This window comes from Danio rerio, chromosome 8 (genome assembly GCF_052040795.2).
Source record: "Danio rerio strain M-AB ecotype USA chromosome 8, GRCz13ab, whole genome shotgun sequence".
NCBI lineage: Eukaryota > Metazoa > Chordata > Actinopteri > Cypriniformes > Danionidae > Danio > Danio rerio.
This window is the reverse complement of record NC_141028.1, coordinates 61,592,501-61,617,500: the sequence shown is the minus strand read 5'-3', so window position 1 is coordinate 61,617,500 and position 25,000 is coordinate 61,592,501. Positions and strand designations below refer to the sequence as shown.

Sequence of the window (25,000 nt, the reverse complement as noted above, 5' to 3'; positions counted from 1 at the left end):
TCCTTTCCCTCTCTCTGCTCCCAGTGCTTTCCTTGTCTGAATTCTCTACTGTCCTATTAAAATAAAGGTGAAAAACCCCTAAAACATAATTATAAAAAAATATATATATTTATATTTAATAACATATTTAATAGTAATATTTTTATTAATACTTTACATAGAAAAAGGCCAGGTAGGATAGTGTATAGATTTTGACAAGCACATGTTGAGTCATTTTAATTCCATTGTTCTTCATATAGGGGCGACACGTGGTCAGCACTGTGGCCTCACAGCAAGAAGGTCACTGGTTTGAGTTTCAGCTGGGTCAGTTGGTGTTTCTGTGTGGAGTTTGCATGTTCTCCCTGTGTTGGTGTGGGTTTCCTCCACAGTCCAAACACATGCGCTATAGGGGAACTGATCAACTGAACTGGCCGTACTGTATGAGTGTGTGTACGTGAATGAGTGTGTATGGGTGTTTCCTAGTACTGGGTTGCAGCTAAAAGGGCATCCACTGTGCAAAACACATACTGGAATAGTTGCTGGTTCATTCCGCTGTGGAAAATGAATGAATGACTCGGCTTCACTGTAATAAACAGGGACACAGCATCAGTAATGAGCTGCGGAAACAGTTCAGTTCTAATAGAAATACACGCTTCACATTTTTGCTGAAATCCCCACAGACGGACTCTTCCGAGCGCAGAAGCATTCCTGTAGTGTTTATCTCATCCTATTTCCAAATGCACTCCGGCCTAAAGTCAACACAACTTGCAGCTATTTTAGGAAACGCAGCCGCTTTCTGGAGATATGCTATCTTCTAGAGCTGCGTAGATCCAGGAGCCTGCTATTAAACCAACACTTTTGTTTTTGGAAATGTGCTCATGTTACTGCTTTACTAGAGTTAAACGCGTGTAAACAGTTCCTGTATTGTGTGTTTACCGTTTATATACTGTCATGAGTTTCATTATTAGACCTCCATCTCTGCTCTGTCCACCTCTGAGGTTGTAAATTCAGCTCTACAGTTCAGCAAAGTGACTTTAAGTGACATCTCAGTAGTTTTGAAACAATATTGTGTAAAATATATAGACAAATACGTCTGTAAAAACTCAATATCTACCGGTGGTTTATGACCAGTAGAGATGAGCTGAAATCCGCGGCTTCATACTAATCATCCACCCGCCCGCGCATATAGTTTTATCTGATATATGTATCCGCACCCCGTCGTCACTTTAATAATTGAATTCTTCGTTTTAGGCATGATGATAGGTCACCGTGGATGTTAACAGCAGGTTCAGTGAGCTTTAATCTGAGCATCTCTGATAGTAACGTAATAGGTTAATCGTAAACGTTTTTAAATGAAGATTTATTTATAAAAACAAAAGTGTGTCTTTAGACAACGTTTTCTTCATTTTCAAATGCAGAAAGTAAAAATAAGACCTTTGAGATTTTACAGATACAGGAACAAGAAAACAAAAAACTAAAAGTCTGGTTTATACTTCTGCATCAAGTGACCAGCGTAACCCACGGCACATGGAACACGTGTAGCTGTGCATTTATACTTCTGCTGCTGTCTCTGTTGCTCTGCATTAACACTTCTGAAACACTAGTGGGCAGTGAGGTGTAAATGTTCCTCTGTGTCGAGTTTCTTCGCTGCTGTTTTGTTTTCCTGAACACTTCCGGGATGTACAAGTGGCTCAAACTCGCTCATTTTGAGGCAGGAACCGGCGGACGTGCAACAACTTTAACTATGAGGCAAACACAGAACAAAACTTTCCATCCGGAGCTCCTTCACGGGACTCCACACTTGTAAACAATCGCTGCATTGGGCTCGCGCCATTCGCGCGGCTTACGGTCCCGCCCAGACTCGTCAGCACTACCAAGCTGACCAATCACAGAGCTTGCGCTACGCGTCGTTGCGACGTGTAGTTACATTTTATGAGAGGTGCACGTCAGCGACGGCCACGGCGTAGGGCTATGCATCAACACTGTAGCATACGCGTGCGTTTGACGCAGAAGTATAAATCAGCCTTTAACGGCAGCTCTGTCGTCTTTATTTGGCCTTTTTCGTGACACTGTGCTCAAACAGAACAGCATCTACTGTGCCTACATTTGGGCGATTCCGCCTCGCCTCAAACACACGGCCAGCTGCACTGAATGAGCGTTCGCTCGCACCGCTTGTAGGAATGAACAAGATTCTCCTCAAAGGCGCTGCAGTCGTGGAAATAAGCGATCTTGCTTCTCCCAGAGCAGCAGATTCACTTCCATTCATTTTTAGACGTTAAAAACTGCTCGTTCCGCTGTTTGATGTTGCTACCTGATATTTTCTTATTACATTATTTTACTCGGTCTGTATAGTCATGCAAACATTTGTTTGTAAAACAAGTAGTTTGACCGTTTTCTGCCATTTATTAATAGTCATTTCTCCCATAGACAACTAAATCGGAAGTTCTAAAACAATCGCGAAAACAGGCTAACACCGGCTGGGCCAGTTGGTGTTTCTGTGTGGAGTTTGCATGTTCTCCCTGTGTTGGCGTGGGTTTCCTCCGGGTGCTCCTTTTTCAGTCCAAACACATGCGCTATAGGGGAATTGATGAACTAAACTGGCTGTAGTGTGTGTGAATGAGTGTGTATGGGTGTTTTTCCAGTACTGGGTTGCATCTGGAAGGGCATCCGCTGCGTAAAACATATGCTGGAATAGTTGGTGGTTCATTACTTTGTGGCGATCCCTGATAAATAAAGGGACTCAGCTGAAGGAAACTGAATGAATGTCTAAACACTGGTCTTTTTTGAGCGAGATGCTAACGGTCTAATCCGATTCAATGATCTATGCTAAGCTAAGCTAAAAGTGCTCATGCCAACCCAGAGATTGATAAAACTCGCCTGTTTACCTGAGATGGGAATACTTGCAGAAAATGAAGGGTGTAGTGTTTCTTTAAATCATGAGTGCCGTGCTCAGATGTGTTGTGGACGGAGCAGGGAGATGTGCTTGTGATGTTTGTTCTGCTGTAGTTTGATTCTCTCTGGAGTTTCTAATGAGAGCAAAGTTCAGCCCAAAACAAACAGCTGTGGACGCTGGAGTGAAGCGAAACGCACTGACGCAGAAGCAGACGAAGAAACACGCCGGCTGTGAGTCTGTTGTGTGTTCGCTCAGCTATAAATGTTTGTCATTACATTCTCTTTCTCAAGGCTTTCCGGAGACATGAGGGAAAATACAGTGTTATTGTTGGAGGAGGCCATTCAGGCTGCGTCTGCATCAACACTCGCTGTTACAACTCCATTATAAGGTATCAAAACATCCAATCATTGAACACTTTAAATTAAAAACAATATATATATACATAATGTTCCGTAATCAGCTAAGATGTTGCTAGAAGTATTTTTTATGAATGGGTGATATACACTCACCGGCCACTTTATTAGGTACACTTCACTTGTACAGTGTTAGACCCTCTTTTGCCTTCAGATCTGTTTTAATCCTCCATGGCTGAGATTCAACAAGCTACTGGAAATATTCCTCAGAGATTTTGCTCCATATTGTCATGATAGCATCACACAGTTGCTGCAGATTTGTCGGCTGCACATCCATGATGCCAATCTCCCGTTCCACCACATCCCAAAGCTGCTCTATTGGATTGTGCTCTGGTGACTGTGGAGGCCATTTGAGTACAGTGAACTCATCGTCATGTTCAAGAAACCAGTCTGAGATGATTTTCTTCTGCTGCTGTAGCTCATCCGCCTCAAGGTTGGCCGTGTTGTGTGTTCAGAGATGCTCTTCTGCAGAGCTCGGTTGTAACGAGTGCTTATTTGAGTTACTGTTGCCTTTCTATCAGCTGGAACCAGTCTGGCCATTCTCCTCTGACCTCTGGCCTTATCAACAAGGCATTTGCACCCACAGAACTGCCGCTCACTGGATATTTCCTCTTTATAGGAGCATTCTCTGTAAACCCTAGAGATGGTTGTGCGTGAAAATCCCAGTAGATCAGCAGTTTCTGAAATACTCAGAGCAGCCCGTCTGGCAGCAACAACCATGCCATGCTCAAAGTCACTTAAATCCCCTTTCTTCTGCTCGCTTTGCACTGCTGCAGATCGTGTTGATCATGTCTACATGCCAAAATGCAGTGAGCTGCTGCCATGTGATTGGCTGATTAGAAATGTGCGTTAACCAGCAGTTGTACCTAATAAAGTGGCCGGTGAGTGTGTATTACATCCATTAATTCCATATATTGATCATTGTGACAGGCTCAGACTCAACATTGCGATATCGATGCTGAAACCATATATCCCGCAGTGCTATTGTTGGTTGTTGGAGCTCAGCGCAGTGCTAATGTCGTGTTTGATGAGTTCTGGATGTGTTTGGCCGCGTCTGGAGGGTTGATGTAATCACTGTGCTGTTTATCCTGGATGAGCATTGATTTAGCTCCTCTCTCTTCTGCTCTTTTAAGCTGCGGGTCCACATATGTGTGTGATGAAACCCAGAGGTGTTAAACTGCTCCTGCCGTCCCAGATAATATGCGTCTTTATCATGTTTGCTTCTCATCTCAATTGAATTGACGGTACAATTATAATAAAGGTGACCTGTTATGCTCCTTTTTAAAAAGATGCATCTGTGATGAGTGTGTGGTGAAAGTGTGAGCGAGAATACACACAGATGATGCTCTCAAGCTCTCAGAAACTCACCCTTTCAGGCTTTGATCCTAATTGTGGCGTTTGGTGACTGTCGCTTTAAATGCAAATGAGATTGTGCTCTTTTCAGAAGAGGTGTCGGTGATATCAGTATAGTGCATGTTCATTATGACAGTATATTGAATATCTGCATAAATGTCTAGTAAATAATGGTGATCTGGGTTCATCTAGACTCTGCGTCTGCCCTCTGAATGGCTGTAGACTCCAGTGACTAAGTGAAGTAGACCAAAAGATCCTCAAAAGCTTGAGAGAATGCTGAGATCTAAATATTTATCAGGATATGTGATGACTTGTATTGCTGGACTATGTGACAAATCGCAATAATTATTCACAGTAAAGTGGTCATGATATCAATACTGTGCATGTTCGTTATCAGGATAAGTTGAATTATTGAATATTGGCGTATGTCAAGTGATTCATCTTTATTTCTATAGCGCTTTTACAATGTTGATTGTGTTAAAGTAGTTTAAGATAGATGATGTTCTAGGAAATTAAAAAGGTAATCCGGGTTCATCCAGACCCTGTGACTGACCTCTGAATTGCTGAAAAACTGTAGTGACAGCGTGAAGTAGACCAAAAGATCCTCAAAAGCTTGAGAAACTGCTGAGATTCAAATAATTGAATATATTATTATCAGCATATGAGCGGACTTGTATTGTGAAATGAGGCCATAACATCCAGCAATATAAGCATTTATTCACAGTAATGTAAATAATGGCTTTAACTCCAGTGACAATGTGAGGTAGACCAAAGGATCCTCAAAAGCTTGAGAAAATGCTGAGATTCAAATAATTGAATATATTATTATCAGCATATGAGCTGACTTGTATTGTGAAATTTATTTTGTTATGTTAACTTCTATTGTTAACATCCAGCAATATAAGTAAATATTCACAGTCAAGTGGTCATGATATCAATACTGTGCATGTTCGTTATCAGGATAAGTTGAATTATTGAATATTGGCGTATGTCAAGTGATTCATCTTTATTTCTATAGCGCCTTTACAATGTTGATTGTGTTAAAGTAGTTTAAGATAGATAATGTTCCAGGAAATTAAAAAGGTAAGCGTGAAGTAGACCAAAAGATCCTCAAAAGCTTGAGAAACTGCTGAGATTCAAATAATTGAATATATTATTATCAGCATATGAGCGGACTTATATTGTGAAATGAGGCCATAACATCCAGCAATATAAGCATTTATTCACAGTAATGTAAATAATGGCTTCAACTCCAGTGACAATGTGAGGTAGACCAAAGGATCCTCAAAAGCTTGAGAAAATGCTGAGATCCATATAATCAATTATATCATTATCAGGATACAAGATGACTTATATTGTGTATGTTGTTATGTTAACTTCTATTGTTAACATCCAGCAATATAAGTAAATATTCACAGTCAAGTGCCCATGATATCAGTATAGTGCATGTTCGTTATGACAGTATGTTGAATTATTGAATATGTCTGGTGAATCTCGCTGATCTGTGTTCATCCAGACTGTGAGGCTGACCTCTGAATGGCTGTAGACTCCAGAATAGAGGAAGTTGTCTGATGGGAAGGAGAGCAGTTCCTGTTTTTTGAAGCCTATTTGTGTTTTCGCTCCGTCAGTGTAGAGTTGACCTCACGAGACCAGAATCTGAGCCCCGTCCACAGACTTAGCATTGCATGATCGCCTTTTATTATTTACATGAAAAGAAAATGTAGTTAAAAGTTTCAGATCAATTAAACTCAATTTATAAAAAGACTAGCCTATTCTATTAATTAAGCAATTTTAATTTATTAAATAATTTATTAATTGATTTATTAAATAATGAAATAGATAAGTTTCCTTTCATGCCACCCTTCCGAGGATAAATTCGAACCAGCGACCTTCTTGCTGTTAGGCGACAGCACTACCTACTGCGCCACTGCGTCGTCCTTTTCAGCATTGTATCTCAGATAAACAAACGTGATTGTGAAATATCTGCTCACATATTGTGGTGTTTTTTAAGGGCGTACACTGTAGAGCTGGTCCGTCTGTTCAGATCCGCTCAACAGGTCCAGAGCGCCCCGGGCTGAGAAAGCACACAACATCTGCTGTTATCAGTGTGTGTGGTGCAAACATCTGGCTCATGCTGGATGATTTAATTAAAGCTGAACGTCTAACAGCTTGAACATGCTCAGCTTTCACTCTCCTCATGACCACTGCGCACTCATCCATCACTGCAGTGCACAAACGGACAGCTTTTGTCTTCAAAGTGGGTTGCGCTTGGAAGGGCATCCTCTGTGTAAAACATATGCTGGAATAGTTGGTGGTTCATTCTGCTGTGGCGACCTCTGCTAAATAAGGGACTAAGCTGAAGGAAAAACATTCATTCATTCCTTTTCTTGTCGGCTTAGTTCCTTTATTAATCCGGGGTCGCCACAGCGGAATGAACCGCCAACTTAAATGTATTCACTCACTATCCTTTGGCTTTCCATTTCTGCAGACATTCATTCATTCATTTTCAGCTTAGCCCCTTTATTAATCAGAGTTCGCCACAGTGGAATGAACCACCAATGACTATTCCAGCAAATGTTTTAAACAGCGGATGCCCTTCCAGCCCAGTACTGGGAAGCACCCATACACATGTGAAGATAACTGACAGCAGCTGGATGTCTGGATGAATCCTCTGTTCTAGTTAATGTGCACTTAAGCTTTCAGATTTGCAGGAAGATCAGGCTGGGTTTTTGGCCGTTCAGCAGTTTGCAGGAAACCCCATCTGTACTGTAGTAAAACCAGCTCAGCAGATTCAGCAGCGCCCGCAGAACAGCTCTTAACCTTCCAGACCAGACGCAGTTTCACACCAGTGGATTTATTAATTCATTTGAGTAAAGTCAAGTGTTTTGACTCATCATTTCTGGAAACAGGACAACACTTTTTGGCTTGTCTAGAAAATTATTCTTGATTAAAGAAGTTTTAGATATCTGGACTAGACGCTTTATTCATTTTCCTTCCGCTTAGTCCCTTTATTAATCAGGGGTCGCCACAATGGAATGAACCGCCAAGTATTCCAGCATATGTTTACACAGTGGATGCCCTTCCAGCTGCAAACCAGCACTGGGAAACACTCATATTCACTTCGGCCAGTTTAGTTAATCAATTCCCCTGTACTGCATGTGTATCGACTGTAGGGGAAACCGGAGCACCCGGAGGAAACCCACACCAACACGGGGAGAACATGCAAACACGGAAACATTAACTGACCCAGCCGGGACTCGAACCAGCGACCTACGTGCTGTGAGACCACAGTGCTAACCACTGAGTCACCGTACTTCCTAAACTAGAAACGATGCATTTGTAAATGTTTTATGATTTATTTATTTATTTATTTATTTATTTATTTATTTATGTGTTTATTTATTTATTTATGTGTTTATTTATTTATTTATGTGTTTATTTATTTATTTATTTATTTATTTATGCATTTATTTGTTTATGTATTTATTTACTTATGTATTTATTTATGTATTTATGTATTTATGTATTTATTTATTTATTTATGTATTTATTTTTATTTATTTATTTATATATTCATTTATGTATTTATTTATTTATTCATTTATGCATTTATTTTTTATGTATTTATTTAATTATGTATTTATGTATTTATTTATTTATTTATTTATGCATTAATTCATTAATTAATTTATTTGTTTATTTATTTATTTTTGTTTGTATTTATTTATTTATTTATGTATTTATTTACTATTTTTTTATTTATTTATGCATTAATTAATTAATTAATTTATTTATTTATTTATTTTTGTATGTATTTATTTATTTATTTATTTATTTTTGTATGTCTTTATTTATTTATTTATGTATTTATTTATTTATTTACATTATTATATTTGTTTTTCTGTGTTTCACTTTTGATCTGCTTTAATCTTGTAAACCCTTGTTGTCGTCTCTGACCTTCAGGAGCGGTTTTTCTGGTTGATGTAGTGTTGATAGTCAGTCATGAACACGAGACTCTTGTCCTCCTTCACAGTGATGATGATGATGATGATGATTCAGCTGTGTTGGTGCTGGTGTCTGCACAGTATTGTAGATCAGGATTTAGACTGAGATCCTCCTGGAGTGAAAGGTTATTAGTAGAAAGCGAGCGGCTGATGAAAGAGTTGATGACGAATCCCTCCAGATCCAGCTGAAGTAACTCAGGAGTCCGGCCAGAGATGTGCTGCTGTTGTGTGTGTTACTCGTCTCTAATCGCTGATTTCTTTTGTCTTCGTCATGATGACAGCACATAGTATTAGACTACATGTTCTTCAGGACAGTGGTGTTCAGCTTTGCTGGAGATGATCTGAAAAGATTCTCAGGGGGTTAATAATATTGACCGCTGTTTACTGTCATTATGTGATGTATTTCTCAGCACAATTCAGTTCGCTCTGTGTTTGTATGAGTGTGTGAGTGTTTGTGTATGTGTGTTTTTGTTTGTTTGTTTGTGTGTGTGTGAGTGAGTTGGCATGTGTGTGTGTTTTCGTGTGTCTGTGTGTTTGTGTGGGTGCGTTTGTTTATGTGTGCATGTGTTTTGCATTTGTGTGTGTGTTTGTGTGTGTTCTTGTGTGTGTTTGTGTGTGAGTTTGCATGTATGTGTTTGTTTTCATGTGTCTCTCTGTGTGTGTGTGTGTGTGTGTGTGTGTGTGTGTGTGTGTGTGTTTGTGTATGTTTGTTTGTGTGTGTGACTTTGTGTGTGTTTATGTGTGTGTGTGTGTTTTGCATTTGTGTGTGTCTTGCAGTTGTGTGTTTGTTTATGTGTGCGTGTGTTTTGCATTTGTGTGTGTGTTTGTGTATGTTCTTGTGTGTGTTTGTTTGTGAGTTTGCATGTGTGTGTTTGTTTTCGTGTGTGTGTGTGTGTGTGTTGCATTTGTGTGTGTCTTTTGCAGTTGTGTGTATGTTTGTGTGTCAGTATGTGTGTGTGTGTGTGTGTGTTACTGTGTGTTTGTGTGTGAATGTTTGTGTGTGTGGTTGTGTGTCTGTGTATTTGTGGGTTTGCATGTGTGTGTTTTTTTTGTGTGTCTGTGTTTGTTTGTGTGCGTGTATGTGAGATTGTGTTTGTGGGTGTTTGTGTGTGTACTTGTGCGTGTCTGTGTGTGTTTTTGTGTGAGTTTGCAAGTGTGTGTTTGTTTTCGCCTGTCTGTGTGTGTTTGCGTTTGTTTGTGTGTGTGAGTTTGATTGCGTGTGTTTGTGTATGTGTGTGTGAATGTTTGTGTGTGTGTGTCTGTTTTTTGCATGTATTTTGCATTTGTGTGTTTGTGTGTGTGTGTTTGTGTGTGTGTGTTTGTGTGTGTGTGTGTTGTAATGATGATTTAGCTCAGTTTTCTCATCACACGTGTTTTTTCTGTGTGTTTTCAGTCAGCCCTGATCTGTCTCCAGAGACTCTTGGATCCGTGCCACTTGCAACCCCTCCTCGACCCCAGACGGCCAGTTCGGCTCCGCTCCCGCGACCGATACGCAAACACAGCGAGGCGGGCCCCAGCGGGCAGCCGGCGCGCGGCAGCATGGAGGTGGGCATGCGGGTGGTGCGCGGCGCGGACTGGAAGTGGGCAAACCAAGATGACGGAGAAGGACACGTGGGCACGGTGGTAGAGATCGGCCGGCAGGGCAGCACTACTACACCCGACAAGACGGTGGTGGTGCAGTGGGACAGCGGGACTCGAACCAACTACCGCAGCGGGTACCAGGGAGCCTTCGACCTGCTGCTGTACGACAACGCTCAGATAGGTCAGAGCAAACGTGTCATTACAGTGGGGACATTCGATTCTGTTGCTAGTTGCTGTTTTACTTATTGGTAAACTTTTTATACCATAACAGAGTTGACGACAGCAGAGTTCTCAATAGCAGAGTTGACAATAACATAGTTGACGGTAACATAGTTGACAATAACAGAGTTGATGTCATTGATGGTAGCAGAGTTGACGTTAACTGAGTTAACGGTAGCAGAGTTGACGGTAGCAGAGTTGACGGTAGCTGCGTTGACGGTAGCAGAGTTGACGATAGCAGAGTTGAAGATAGCAGAGCTAATATAACAAGCGGTTAATGATAACAAGTGGTTACGGTAACAGAGTTGATGCCAGCAGAGTCAACGATAGCAGAATTGACGAAAGCAGAGTTGACTGTATTGGAGTTGATGGTAACGGAGTTGAAGGTAACAGAGTTGACGTAACAATAATGTAGTCGACGAAAACGTAGTTGACGAAAACGTAGTTAGCAGAGTTGATTGACGGTAGCAGAGTTGACGGTAGCAGAGTTGACGGTAGCAGAGTTGATTGACGATAGCAGCGTTGATTGACGGTAGCAGAGTTGATTGACGATAGCAGAGTTGACGGTAGTAGAGTTGATTGACGATAGCAGAGTTGACGGTAGCAGAGTTGACGTTAACAGAGTTAATTAACGGTGACAAAGTTGATTGACGGTAGCAGAGTTGATTGACGGTAGCAGAGTTGACGGTAACAGAGTTAATTAACGGTGACAAAGTTGATTGACGGTAGTAGAGTTGATTGACGATAGCAGAGTTGACGGTAGCAGAGTTGACGGTAGCAGAGTTGATTGACGGTAGCAGAGTTGATTAACGGTGACAAAGTTGATTGACGGTAGCAGAGTTGATTAACGGTGACAAAGTTGATTGACGATAGCAGAGTTGACGGTAGCAGAGTTGACGTTAACAGAGTTAATTAACGGTGACAAAGTTGATTGACGGTAGCAGAGTTGACGGTAGCAGAGTTGACGGTAGCAGAGTTGATTGACGGTAGCAGAGTTGATTAACGGTGACAAAGTTGATTGACGATAGCAGAGTTGACGGTAGCAGAGTTGACGTTAACAGAGTTAATTAACGGTGACAAAGTTGATTGACGATAGCAGAGTTGACGGTAGCAGAGTTGACGGTAGCAGAGTTGATTGACGGTAGCAGAGTTGATTAACGGTGACAAAGTTGATTGACGGTAGCAGAGTTGATTAACGGTGACAAAGTTGATTGACGGTAGCAGAGTTGACGGTAGCAGAGTTGATTGACGGTAGCAGAGTTGATTGACGGTAGCAGAGTTGACGGTAGCAGAGTTGATTGACGATAGCAGCGTTGATTGACGGTAGCAGAGTTGTCGGTAACAGAGTTGATTGACGATAGCAGAGTTGATTGACGGTAGCAGAGTTGTCGGTAACAGAGTTGACGGTAACAGAGTTGATTGACGATAGCAGAGTTGTCGGTAACAGAGTTGACGGTAACAGAGTTGACGGTAGCAGAGTTGACGGTAACAGAGTTGACGGTAACAGAGTTGATTGACGGTAACAGAGTTGACGGTAGCAGAGTTGACGGTAACAGAGTTGATTGACGGTAACAGAGTTGATTGACGGTAACAGAGTTGATTGACGGTAACAGAGTTGACGGTAGCAGAGTTGATTGACGGTAACAGAGTTGATTAATGGTAGCAGAGTTGATTGACGGTAACAGAGTTGATTAATGGTAGCAGAGTTGACGGTAGCAGAGTTGATTGACGGAAGCAGAATTGATTGACAATAGCAGAGTTGATTGATGGTAGCAGAGTTAACAGGTAAAGAGTTGATCACCGTAGTGTCTATCAATCTCCTGTGTCCTTCGTTCATCTTTAGGAAACAAATGAAGATATATTAGATGATCTGCGAGAGCTCCCTTATCCTCCATAGAGAACAAAGTCCAGAGAACATTGTCAAAACATTCAGTGTATCTTCAGTGGTTCATCTGTGATCACACCAGGCTCTAACAACACTCAGTGTGCTAAAAACGGTAAAAACACGTACAAAAAGAAAAAACCCTACTTTGTTTATCACCGTCTCCTGCATCAGATCAGGTTGTGTGTTTACTACTACTCTAATAATAGCGATGCTGTACATTATAACACCCACAGTAAACACAAACCTGATGAGGCTTGTGACGGTTATTACATTTTCCCACAGGTTATCTGAGATGTGACAACACTGGTAATACCAGTATCCAAGAGGAAGTGTTGTATCTAAATAGCTTAGAAATACTGTGTGCTACTTCATCACTTTCACTTTCAAATTGTTCTCAGTATCTCCTCTAATATTTGTTCTTCTGGAGAAAGTCTGATTTGTTTTATTTCAGGTAGAATGAAAGCAGTTCTTAATTGTTTTAAAGCCATTTTATGGTCAATATTATCAGTCTCTTCAGCAATATCAGTGTTGGATTGTCTCCAGAACAAACCACTGTTATACAATGACTTGCCTAATTACCCTAACTTTACCCTAATTACCCTAGTGAAGCCTTTACATGCCACTGTAAGCTGAACACTAGTGTCTTGAAGAATATCTAGTCTAATATTATGTGCTGTCATCATGATGAAGAGAAAATAAATTAGTTATCTGAAATGCATTATTAAAACTATTATGTGCAGAAATGTGTTAAAACAATCTTCTTACTGTTAAACAGAAATAAGGAAAAAAATATTAAGTAATTAAACAGGAGGGCTAATAATTCTGACTTAACCTGAATAATATGACTGTTTAACAAACTTTAAGGTTCATCATCATAACCTGTTTTCTTGTAAATGCAACAGTAAAATTATTTCCATTTTATTGCATTGGGAGGTTTAATGGTGGATATTTAGTAGATTCAGACCAGCGGAAACTAAAGAACCTCCCCAATCAGAGCTAATGTTCAATCTGAAGAAATAAAGAATGAGAAAATTCAAAGAGTGTTGATTCATTGTTTATTACAGTTAATAAAGATGATACTTGACCAGTAGTTTTAGTAGTTTTCATTTCCTGAAATATCTGTTCATTGTCTTGTTCTTCTCAGGGGTCCGCCACTCAAACATCATTTGTGACAGCTGTAAGAAGCACGGCATTATGGGAATGCGCTGGAAGTGTAAGGTGTGCTTCGACTATGACCTGTGCACTCAGTGTTACATGAATAACAAACACGACCTGACGCACGCCTTCGAGCGCTACGAGACTGCGCATTCACAACCGTGAGTTCAGCAACCACACACGCACATGCACACACATGCACACACAAACACACACACACACACACACACACACACACACACACACACACACACACACACACACACACACACACACACACACACACACAACCAGTGTTGTGGGTGATGCATTACAAGCAACGCCCATTACAAACATAATATGTCTTTTCTGAGTAAAGTTTTATTTCTGAAAACAGGTCAATATTTTTTACTTGTCTAGAAAATTCTTCAATATTTAACAATCTTCAGATATTTGGACTAAAAACAAGACTAAAACTCTAATTAAAAAGCATGTTTTGCTGTGTAATTTACAATATTCTGTTCTTAGAAAGTGAAATTAATAAAGTCCTGCTCCACAGAAGTGTGTTGACGCTGTGTGTTAATGAAGCTCTGCTCCCCCGACGCTCCTGTTTTCCACAGTTTAATGTTAATAGGATTTATCAGTGGGAAAGTCCCGTGCATGAGATTAGATGCTCTTGTATTGGATTGTGTAGCTCGGATGCTCTGTTGTCTCTCTGATCACACTGTATATCAGGGGTGCCCAAACTCTGTCCTGGTGGGACGGTGTCCTGCATAGATTAATTTCAACCCCAATTAAACACACCTGGACTAGCTAATCAAGCTCTTTTTTAGCTATACTACAAACCTCCAGACAGGTTTGCAGAAGTAAGTTGGAGCTAAACTATGCAGGACACCAGCCCTCCAGGACTGAGTTCGGGCACCCCTGCTTTATACTGTATTCCTGGAGCGCAGAGTCAGGTTTTCTGTCTTCAGGGTTTATTCATTTATTTTCCTTTAGCTTAGTCCCTTTAATAATCAGGGGTTGCCACTGTGGAAGGAACTGCCAACTATTCCAGCAAATGTTTTACGCAGTGAATGCTCTTCCAGCCCCAACTTAGTACTGGGAAACACCCATACACACTCATACACACACACACACACACACACACACACACACTTATACACTACGGCCAGTTTAGTTCATCAATTCCCCTATTGTGCATGTGTTTGGACTGTGGGGGAAACAATGATCTACATTGTAATGCATGGGGAGATTTAATGGGCCATGGATATTTAGTAGATTCAGACCAGGGGAAACTAAAGAACCTCCCCAATCAAAGCTAATGTTCAACACGAAGAAAGAATGGGAAGATTCAAAGATTAACCCGTTTTATTTCCCCTAATTTCTGTTTAACTTTGAGATTGTTTTCAACACATTTCTAAATATGATAGTGTTAATAACTCATCTCTAATAACTGATTTATTTTCTCTCTGTCATGATGACAGTAAATAATATTAGACTAGATATTCTTATATAGACACTTCTATACAGCTTAAAGTGACATGTAAAGGCTTCACTAGGGTAATTAGGGTAACTAGGCAGGTTAGGGTAATTAGGCAAGTTACTGTATAACGATGGTTTGTTCTGTAGACTATCAAAAAATATATGTAGCTTAAAGGGGGTAATAATATTGAGCTTAAAATGGTGTTTAAAAAATTTAAAACTGCTTTTATTCTAGCCGAAATAAAACAAATCAGACTTTCTCCAGAAGAAAAAAATATTATCAGACACACTGTGAACATTTCCTGAATCTGCTCAACATCATTTAGGAAATATTAAAAAAAGAAAAAAAATCAAAGGGGGGTGAGTATTTCAGACTTAAACTGTCTATATATTAAAAAAAAAAAAAAAAAAAACTATATATATATATATATATATATATATATATATATATATATATATATATAGTTTTTTTTTTGTTTTTTTTTTAAATATATAGACAGTAAGTCTGAAATACTCATATATATACTATACTATATATATATATATATATATATATATATATATATATATATATATATATATATATATATATATATATATAGTTTTATTAAATAAATAAATAAATAAATGTAATAAATAATACAATTTAAGTAAAATTATATATTTTATTAATAAAATGCTAATAAATAACAGAAGGCAAAACAAATGTATTGTGTGTGTGTGTGTGTGTGTGTGTGTGTTTGTGTGTGTGTGTATATTTATGTGTGTGTTAATAAATAAAGTTTTAAATTTAAATGAGCATTTCATACAAACATTTTAAAGAAAATGTAAGACAGGAGGGCCTTCAAAAATGGATCAGAGAAAGAAGTGGGCCCAGAAGTGGAAAAAGGTTGAGAACCCCTGCTGTAAGGTGCCCCTCTTCACATGTGAGGGAAACCCAGGGATAGAACTTACTAAGCTTTGTTTAAAACTAGTGACTGTGTAATATTCTGTACTGAATAAGGTTATATCTAGAATTTATAGAACATGAATAAGCAGATAAAAAGCACCGTAAACGTCACTTTAAGCTGAACATTAGTGTCCTGAAGAATATCTAGTCTAATATTATGTGCTGTCGTCATGATGAAGAGAAAAGACATCAGTTATTAGAGATGACTAATTAAAGATATCATGTTTATACATGTGTTTATCTATTAAGAAATACTAGTAAACATGTTTACAAATGTAATTTCACAGGAAGGTGTTTACTTAATCCTTCAGCCGCATCATTATCAGGATACGGGATCATTGAAATGCTGTAAAAAGGCTGCATTATATCCACCTACATGCAGACGCTGAGAGAAACCCAATGACCTGTTTCCTTGATGAGACACACTGGACACATCTGCTGTGTGTGTCCGCGTTTGACACTAGAAAAGATTACAGACGACAACGTGACAGAAGCTAACTAGTCACTGCCTTAGCCGATTAACAAGTTAGGCTGTTTTGTTCTTGCCCTGGTAAACATATGCGAGGCCATATGCTGGAGTGTGTGTCCTGACAGAAAAACACACACGACCTCAGCGGACACACATCAGCAATAACAACATCTCTGTTGATAACACTTCACACCGACAAACAAAACATACATTCTTACAGCTTCATTCCTTTAAATAGCTGAGACTGACAGAACTTACAGAAGATTACAGAACTTACAGCCCTTCACTAATGCCAGTCTGTGTATTTGATAAGCTATTGATCAACAGCTATAGTTAACTTAGCAGGGTGTTATATAAATATTTATCCGCAAAAAATGGAAAGCTGAAGGACAGTGAGTGAGTGAATACTTATTTGATTAAATGTACTATTATAAATATGTTAGTATTTAGTCTACAGTCAGTAGATATTATTAGTTTTGTGTTTTATTTATTATTATTAAACTTTTTGTCTGGTCTTACATCTCAAAGGCTTAAAGGTTTAAACAAACAAACTTAAAACACATCTGAATAATAAATAAATTCTTTTAAACCATATATGCGCACCTGTGTGTGTGTGTGTGTGTGTGTGTGTGTGTGTGTGTGTGTGTGTGTGCACTGCAAAAAATGCTTTTCTTACTTAGATGTTTTGTCTTGTTTCTAGTCCAAATATCTAAAATTTCTTATATCAAGAAGCATTTTCTAGACAAGCAAAACATACTGTCTTGTTTTGAGAAAGAATATGCCAATATTAAGAGATTTTTTCCTTAAAACAAGCAAAATAATCTGCCAATGGAGTAAGCAAAATAATCTTATGTTAAAAGAAAAAACATGATTATTTTGCTTACTCCATTGGCAGATTATTTTGCTTGTTTTAAGGAAAAAATCTCTTAATATTGGCATATTATTTCTCAAAACAAGACTATATGTTTTGCTTGTCTAGAAAATGCTTCTTGATATAAGAAATTTTAGATATTTGGACTAGAAACACAACAAAAAATCTAGGCAAGAAAAACATTTTTTGCAGTGTGTTTGTGTGTGTGTATGTGTGTGTGTGTGTGTGTGTGTGTGTGAGTTTGTGAGTGTGTGTGTGTGAGTTTGTGAGTGAGTGAGTGTGTGTGTGTGTGTGTGTGTGTGTGTGTGTGTGTGTGTGTGTGTGTGTGTGTGTGTGTGTGTGAGTGAGTGTGTGTGTGTGTGTGAGTGTGTGTGTGTGTGTGTGTGTGTGTGTGTAGCGTGAGTTCATCATGGCGTGTGGTCATGGATTATTCACGTTTCTATGTTAAGAGGCTAAAGTTGACTGACCTTGATGTCTGCTCGAGACGCAGTAGGGAGAATCGCCATATAAAGTCCCACACAGTTGTGTCACGCCAACTACAGACACGATCCATTCAGTGCGTCTGCTGTTATTACCAACTCTAAAGCTGTCTTTCAAATTATGAAATGGGTTTTAAGGTGTGGAAGTGGCAGAACTACAGGTACAGGTTCAGTATAGGGACCTCATTCCAGAACTGCGGGTTATTTTCAAGCGTTTTGCATTCATTAATTGGTTAACGTAACAGAGTTGACGATTACAGGGTTGACGAGTTAACAAGTTAACTAATAGAGCTGATGATAACAGACGCTAACAGAAATGTTGATAACAGATGGTAACAGAGTTGACGGTAACCGATTCTGCGGTAACAGAGTCAACCAGTTGCCAGTAACAGAGTCTGCGGTAATAAAGTCAATGGTAATAGAGTTGACCCATCGATGGTAACAGAGTTGGCATTAACAGACTTGACGATAACAGAGTTGACTATAACTGACGGTAACAGAGTTGAAGTTCACATGGCAACAAAGTTATTGATAACAGAGTTGACAATAACAGACAGTAACAAGAGTTAGCTAATGAAGTTGACTGTTACAGACGCTTACAGAGTTGACAATAACAGGCAATGACAAAGTTGATAATAACAGACGCTAACAGAATTGACGGTAACTTACGGTTAACAGAGTTGTCGATTACAGATGGTAACAGTTGATAGTAACAAAGTTGAAGGTAACAGAGTTGACGATAACAGAAGGCAATAGAGTCTGCAGCAACAGAGTCAACGGTAATAGAGTTGACCCGTCGACGGTAGCAGAGTCGGTGGTAGCAGAGTCGGTGGTAGCAGAGTCTGCATTCACAGAGTTGACGAGAACAGAGTTGATTGTAACTGACGGTAACAGAGTTGATGATAACATATGGCAACAAAGTTGATGATAACAGAGTTAACGGTAACAGAGTTGACAATAACAGAGTTGATGATAAAAGACGGTAACAGAGTTGGAGGTAACAGAGTTGACTGTAACAGACAGTAACAGAGTCGGCTAATGAAGTTGACTGTTACAGACGCTTACAGAGTTGACGATAGCAGATGGTAACATCATTGACGGTAACAGAGTTGACAATAACACACGGTAACAGAGTCAGTGGTAACAGATTCAACTCGTCACCGGTAACAGTCGACGGTAATAGAGTTTACCCGTCGACGGTAACAGAGTCAGCAGTAACAGAGTCGACGATAACAGAGCTGATGATAAAATACGCTAACAGTGTTGACAGTAACTGATGGTAACAAAGTTGACAATAACAAAAGTTAACAGAGAGTTGACGGGAACAGGGATGACAGTAACTGATGGTAACCGTTGACGGTAACAGTGTTGATGGTAACAGAGTTGACGGTAACAGAGTTGACGGTAACAGAGTTGACGGTAACAGAGTTGACGGTAACAGAGTCGACTGTAACTGACGATAACAGAGATGACGAAAACAAAGTTGATGACAACAGACGGCAGTCTGCGGTAACAGAGTCGACCTGTCGGCGGTAACAGAGTTGGAGGGGAACAGAGTCAACATCACAGGAAATGACATCACTGACAGCAAGTCAATGTTTTTTTCCATCAGCACTTTACAGATTGGTCTGCCTTTAATAACTGATGGAACAGAGTTCACCAGAGCGCAGAGACACACACTAAATGTGTTTATTATCACTGAAATACAGATCATACAGAAAATAGATGCTTCATGCAGATGCATATTTAACTTAGTAAAGTAAACACACGTGCAGTATTTAATGATGTGATGATAACTCAAGCTGGATGGATGATTCAGGAGGTGGAGGCAGTCAGAAATAGCTGTAGTTGGAGTCCAACGAGGATTATAACGTGTAAATTCAGAGCGTTCCTCTGGTTTTCCGTCTCATTGCGTGTTCACTCACAGTCTGCGGATTACGTCTTACTTTTGATCTCAGACGCTCGGCTGAAAGACAAGACACTGCTAAGAGATTTATCCTGATTCTGCTTTAAGCCGTGGAGCGGCGCAGGTGCTGCCATATGGGCAGCATAATATAGAGAAACACAAACCCTCAGGACAACAGGAGACGCAGAAGCAGAGCCGCTGGGCTTTGGCTGATGCTCCGGCTCAGAGTCCAGCGCTGCGGGTGAATTATGGGAATAGGCAGTTCATTTGCTCCACGATCAGATCAGATCTTTACTATAAGGTACGTGCCGTTACTGACGTTTTCCAGCGTTCGACAGGCTCTTTCCTACACCGTACATAACAGCTTGTTGACTTGACTTATCTGTTTATCTGTGCATTCACTGACTGAGCACTGTGTTCGTCTGACAGATCACACTGCTTCTGTCTTTTTAAACCTGTTTGTAGTCTATTTTTAATTATTATTCTTATTATTATTTCATGTTTCTTTTATTCTTGTTTATGTGAAGCACTTTGAATTCCCATTGTGTATATGTACCATATGAACAAATAAATAAACAATTAATTTATACAATTAAAAATACATTTTTAATACTTATTACATTTAAAGTAGCACAAACGCCTCACAGCAAGAAGGTCTCTGGTTCGAGTCTCGGCTGGGTCAGTTGGTGTTTCTGTGTGGAGTTTGCATGTTCTCCCCGTGTTGGTGTGGGTTTCCTCTGTGTGCTCCGGTTTCCCCCACAGTCCAAACACATGCGCTATAGGGGAACTGATCAACTAAATTGTCTTTAGTGTGTGTGAATGAGTGTGAATAGATGTTTCCCAGTAATGGGTTGCAGCTGGAAGGGCATCCGCTGCGTAGAACATATACTGGATAAGTTGGTGGTTCATTCCACTGTGGTGACCCTTGATTAATTAACTGGACTAAGCCGAAAAGAAAATGAATGACTGAATACATTTAAAGGCACGCTTGATTCTGTTTGTCACCAATCTGGCAACCTGCGTCGAGTTTGAGGTGAAGGGGTCGGGCGGAAAATAAAACCCCTTTTCTATATTTTGAATTTGGACTGCAGTACCTAGATCACCCACTAGGTGTCAATCCTACATACTGCAGCTTTAAGTAAATAAATTAACTGTGCATTATTATAAACGGTAAGTTATCAATTTAGGGCGATCTGTTGGAAGAAGGTCGCTGGTTTGAGTCTCAGCTGGGTCAGTGTCTGTTTCTGTGTGGAGTTTGCATGTTCTCCCCGTGTTGGCGTGGGTTTCCTCTGGGTGCTCCGGTTTCCCCCACAGTCCAAACACATGCGCTATAGGGGAACTGGGTAGGCTAAATTGTCCATAGTGTATGAGTGAGTGTGAGTGGGTGTTTCCCAGAAATGGGTTGCAGGTGAAAGGGCATACGCTGCATAAAACGTGCTGGAATAGTTGGCGGTTCATTCCGCTGTGGCGATCCCGGATTAATAAAGGGACTAAGCTGAAAAGAAAATGAATGAAGTTGTCAACGTCACAATTCCAAGTTACAATGGGTTTACTCACATTTTTAAAAAGTAAACAACCAAGTAGACAACAGGTAACACACTGCGGTTTACAGTGTTACGGCTATTGAGAGTCGTATAGTGCAAATGTGGTAAAATTATGCACACGACCTCATGTTGTGTCCGTCAAATTTGCCAATAATCAAAACTATTTGTAGTGCTGCAAAAATGCATCGTGATTAGCTGCATCCAAAATAAAAGTTTGTTTTGACATGATTTAAGTGTGTGTGCTGTGCATATTTATCATGTTTATACGAATACACACATGCATGCATATATATGAGAAAATGTTTGTGTATATTTAGATATAAAATATATGTATATAATATAAATTAGGGGCTGGATGGTGGCGCAGTGGGTAGTGCTGTCACCTCACAGCAAGAAGGTCACTGGTTTGAGTCTCGGCTGGGTCAGTTGGTGTTTCTGTGTAGAGTTTGCATGTTCTCCCTGTGTTGGTGTGGGTTTCCTCCGGGTGCTCCAGTTTCCCCCACAGTCCAAACACATGTGCTATAGGGGAACTGATCAACTACACTGGCCATAGTGTATGAGTGTGTATGGGTGTTTCCCAGAGATGGGTTGCAGCTGGAAGGGCATCTTCTGCATTAAACGTGCTGAGTAAGTCGGTGGCTCAATCCACTGTGGCGACCCCAGATTAATAAAGACTAAGCTGGAAAAAAAATAACATGAATAAACATGGGAAGATGATGGACTTGAACAGAAAATCATCCAAATGACTCGAACAGAATCGTTTATTCATTCATTCATTCATTTTCTTTCAGCTTAGTCCTCTTATTCATCAGGGGTCACCACAGCGGAATGAACCACCAACGATTCCAGCATGTGTTTTAGACAGCGTATGCCCTTCCAGCTGCAACCCAGTACTAGGAAACACCCATACACATTCACACACACACTCACACTCACATGTGTTTGGACTGTGGGGGAAACCGGAACAACCGGAGAAAACCCACATCAACACAGGGAGAACATGCAAACTCCACACAGAAACACCAACTGACCCAGCCGAGACTCAAACCAGCGACCTTCTTGCTGTGAGGCCACAGTGCTAACCACTGGCCACCATGCTGCCCCTTATTCATAATTATAAACACGTTATCTTGTCACACATATCTGAGTGAATCGCCTTTTAGGGGCTTGATTTTGTCAGATGTGACTTGATTGGATGGTTGCGGTTGGCCAGTGACAGGTTGACCCTGCCCTCATGTTCATAAACATTAATCAGAGTGTTCAAAGAGAGAATTTAAAGGGATAGTTCACCCAAAGCTGATCATTTGCTCATTATTTGCTCTCCCTGAAGCGCCTCCAAACCTTTAAGAGTTTCTTTCTTCTGTTGAACACTAAGGAAAGCTGAAAGCCGTCGACTAACGTAGTAGGAAAGACAAAACGCTACAGAAGTCAATGGTTACCGGTTTCCAGAATTTTCCTTAACATTTTCTTTAGATGAAGGGTGAGTAAATGATGACAGAAGTTTCATTTTTGGGTGAACTATCCCTTTAAGACTAACATATTGATAGTAAAAAAACTAAATAAATTTTATTTTGATGTCATTAAGAGATGAACTAGCTCTCTGCAACTCTCACATGGTCGCCCACTGAAGCTAAGCAGGGCTGGTCAGTACCTGGACGGGAGAGCACATGGGAAAGCTAGGTTGCTGCCGGAAGTGGTGTTAGTGAGGGCAGTAGGGGGCGCTCAACCTGCGGTCTGTGTGGGTCCTAATGCCCCAGTATAGTGACGGGGACTCTATACTGCTCAGTGAGCGCCGTCTTTCGGATGAGACGTTAAACCGAGGTCCCGACTCTCTGTGGTCGTTAAAAATATCAGGATGTCCTTCAAAAAAAAAAGTAGGGTTTAAACCCCGGCATCCTGGGTTAGGGTCAGGGTTAGGTTAGGGTTAGGCCTCTGTCCATCATGGCCTCCTAACCATCCCCATATTCCAATTGGCTTCATATCAGTCTCCTCTCCACCAATCAGCTGGTGTGTGGTGTGTGGTCTGGAGCAATATGGCTGCCGTCGCGTCATCCAGGTGGATGCTGCACACTGGTGGTGGATGAGGAGATCCCCCCCCATTGTGTATAGCGCCTTGAGTGCTCAGAAAAGCGCTATAGAAACGTAAGGAATTATTATTATTATCAATATTTTAGGTGTTTATCTGCTCTTCTTCTTGTCTTCTTCTCAGGGTGAGTTTGACGCCGCGGCAGAATCTGTCCAGAATTATCCTGAAGGGAATCTTTCAGGGAGTAAAGGTGGTGCGGGGACCCGACTGGGACTGGGGGAACCAGGACGGTGAGACAGACACACACACACACACACACACACACACACACACACACACATATACAAGCAAAAACTATAGAACAGTTTTTGTAACTGTCAATATGGCAAATGAAGCCCCGCCTTCTAGTATTTGAGCCAATCGTAGATCACTATAGACTGATGACTCTCAGGGGAGGGGCTCGGAGCAGACGTGTGTTCAGGACAGTTTCTGCAGCTTCATTATGAGTTCAGCCAACACTTGCTTCACAGACATGAGAGAAATGTCCACAGAAAGCTTAACCAATCAACTACACTGGAAAACAGATGTCCTCTGGTTTTGTAATCTGTATGAAAAGAACGGAAGGTACAGTCTATCCCATCAAACAAACATCACATGATGGAAAATAATCTGCCAATAGGGTAAGCTGAATATTAATCTTACTTCAAACTAAACACTAGATTATTCTGCTTCCTCCATTGACAGATTGTTGTGCTTTTCTTTGGGAAAAACTCACTTCATTATTTCTGAAAACAAGACTATTATTTTACTTGTGTTCTTGATTGAACTATTTTTAGATATTTAGACTGGAAACAAGACAGTGCAGTCATTTCTGCTCCAGAGCCGGAATTAAAGGCTCCTGAATAAACTAATTAAAGTCTTTGGGTTTACCTGGAATGACAGACGAGTTTGTTGAACTCTAGCTTCGAAAGGAAAGTCACTTCACTGTTTGGTTTGTCTTTATTGATGATTCAATATGTGATAATGTGATCACAACCGACAGGATGTACATTATGCTGATTATTACACGACTACTGGACACTGAACTAGTAGACACAACACCCTGATCTGAGCTGTAATTATTAGTTAAACTCGCAGAAACAAATACCTACTTATTACGATTATTATAAACCCAAGCCCTTGTGTTATTATTAATATTATTTTGATTTTTACTTATTTTATTATTATTATTATTATTATTATTATTATTATTATTATTGTTATTACTATTATTATTATTATTATTATTATTATTATTATTATTATTATTATTATTGTTTTAATACTTTTTATTTGCTATTTTTAATTTTTATTATAATTTTTTATTACTATTCTTTTTATTATTTTATTTTTTATTAATATTATAATTTATTATTATTATTATTATTTTAGTTTTTATTATTTTATTATTATTATTACTATTTTATTATTATTATTATTATTATTTTAATTATTTTTATTTGCTATTTTTATTTTTATTATTTTTTATTACTATTCGTATTCTTATTTTATTTTTTATTATTATTGTAATTTATTATCATTACTATTATTATTATTACTATTTTTTGTTTTTTTTATTTTATTATTATTTTTTTATTATTAATATTATTATTACTATTATTTATTATTAGTATTATTATTATTCAGTTGTAAACATGGTTCTAGACAGTTGGGAACAGAAACAGACGATCATTTTTAATGTTTTTTATTACTTTTTTTGAGGTACTGGAATGTGTTTGTGTCATTAGTTCAATTAGTTGTTATCGGTGAA

The 25,000-nt window shown here is 39.5% G+C and overlaps 2 protein-coding genes across 5 annotated transcripts in view; one reads left to right on the top strand and one right to left on the bottom strand.

Moving 5' to 3' along the window:
- mmp23ba (matrix metallopeptidase 23ba) overlaps window positions 1–25,000 on the bottom strand; it is a 568,642-nt gene that overhangs the window by 40,765 nt on the left and 502,877 nt on the right. The gene's annotated exons all lie outside the window — the stretch shown is intronic.
- Window positions 1–25,000, top strand: part of mib2 (MIB E3 ubiquitin protein ligase 2) — a 58,076-nt gene that overhangs the window by 9,906 nt on the left and 23,170 nt on the right. For 2 of the 4 annotated variants that reach the window (XM_087263513.1, NM_001079678.1), the window contains 3 exon segments: window positions 10,036–10,404; window positions 13,472–13,643; window positions 23,374–23,480. In XM_087263513.1, the coding sequence (XP_087119639.1) occupies window positions 10,036–10,404; window positions 13,472–13,643; window positions 23,374–23,480 (648 nt within the window). 4 annotated transcript variants of the gene reach the window in all.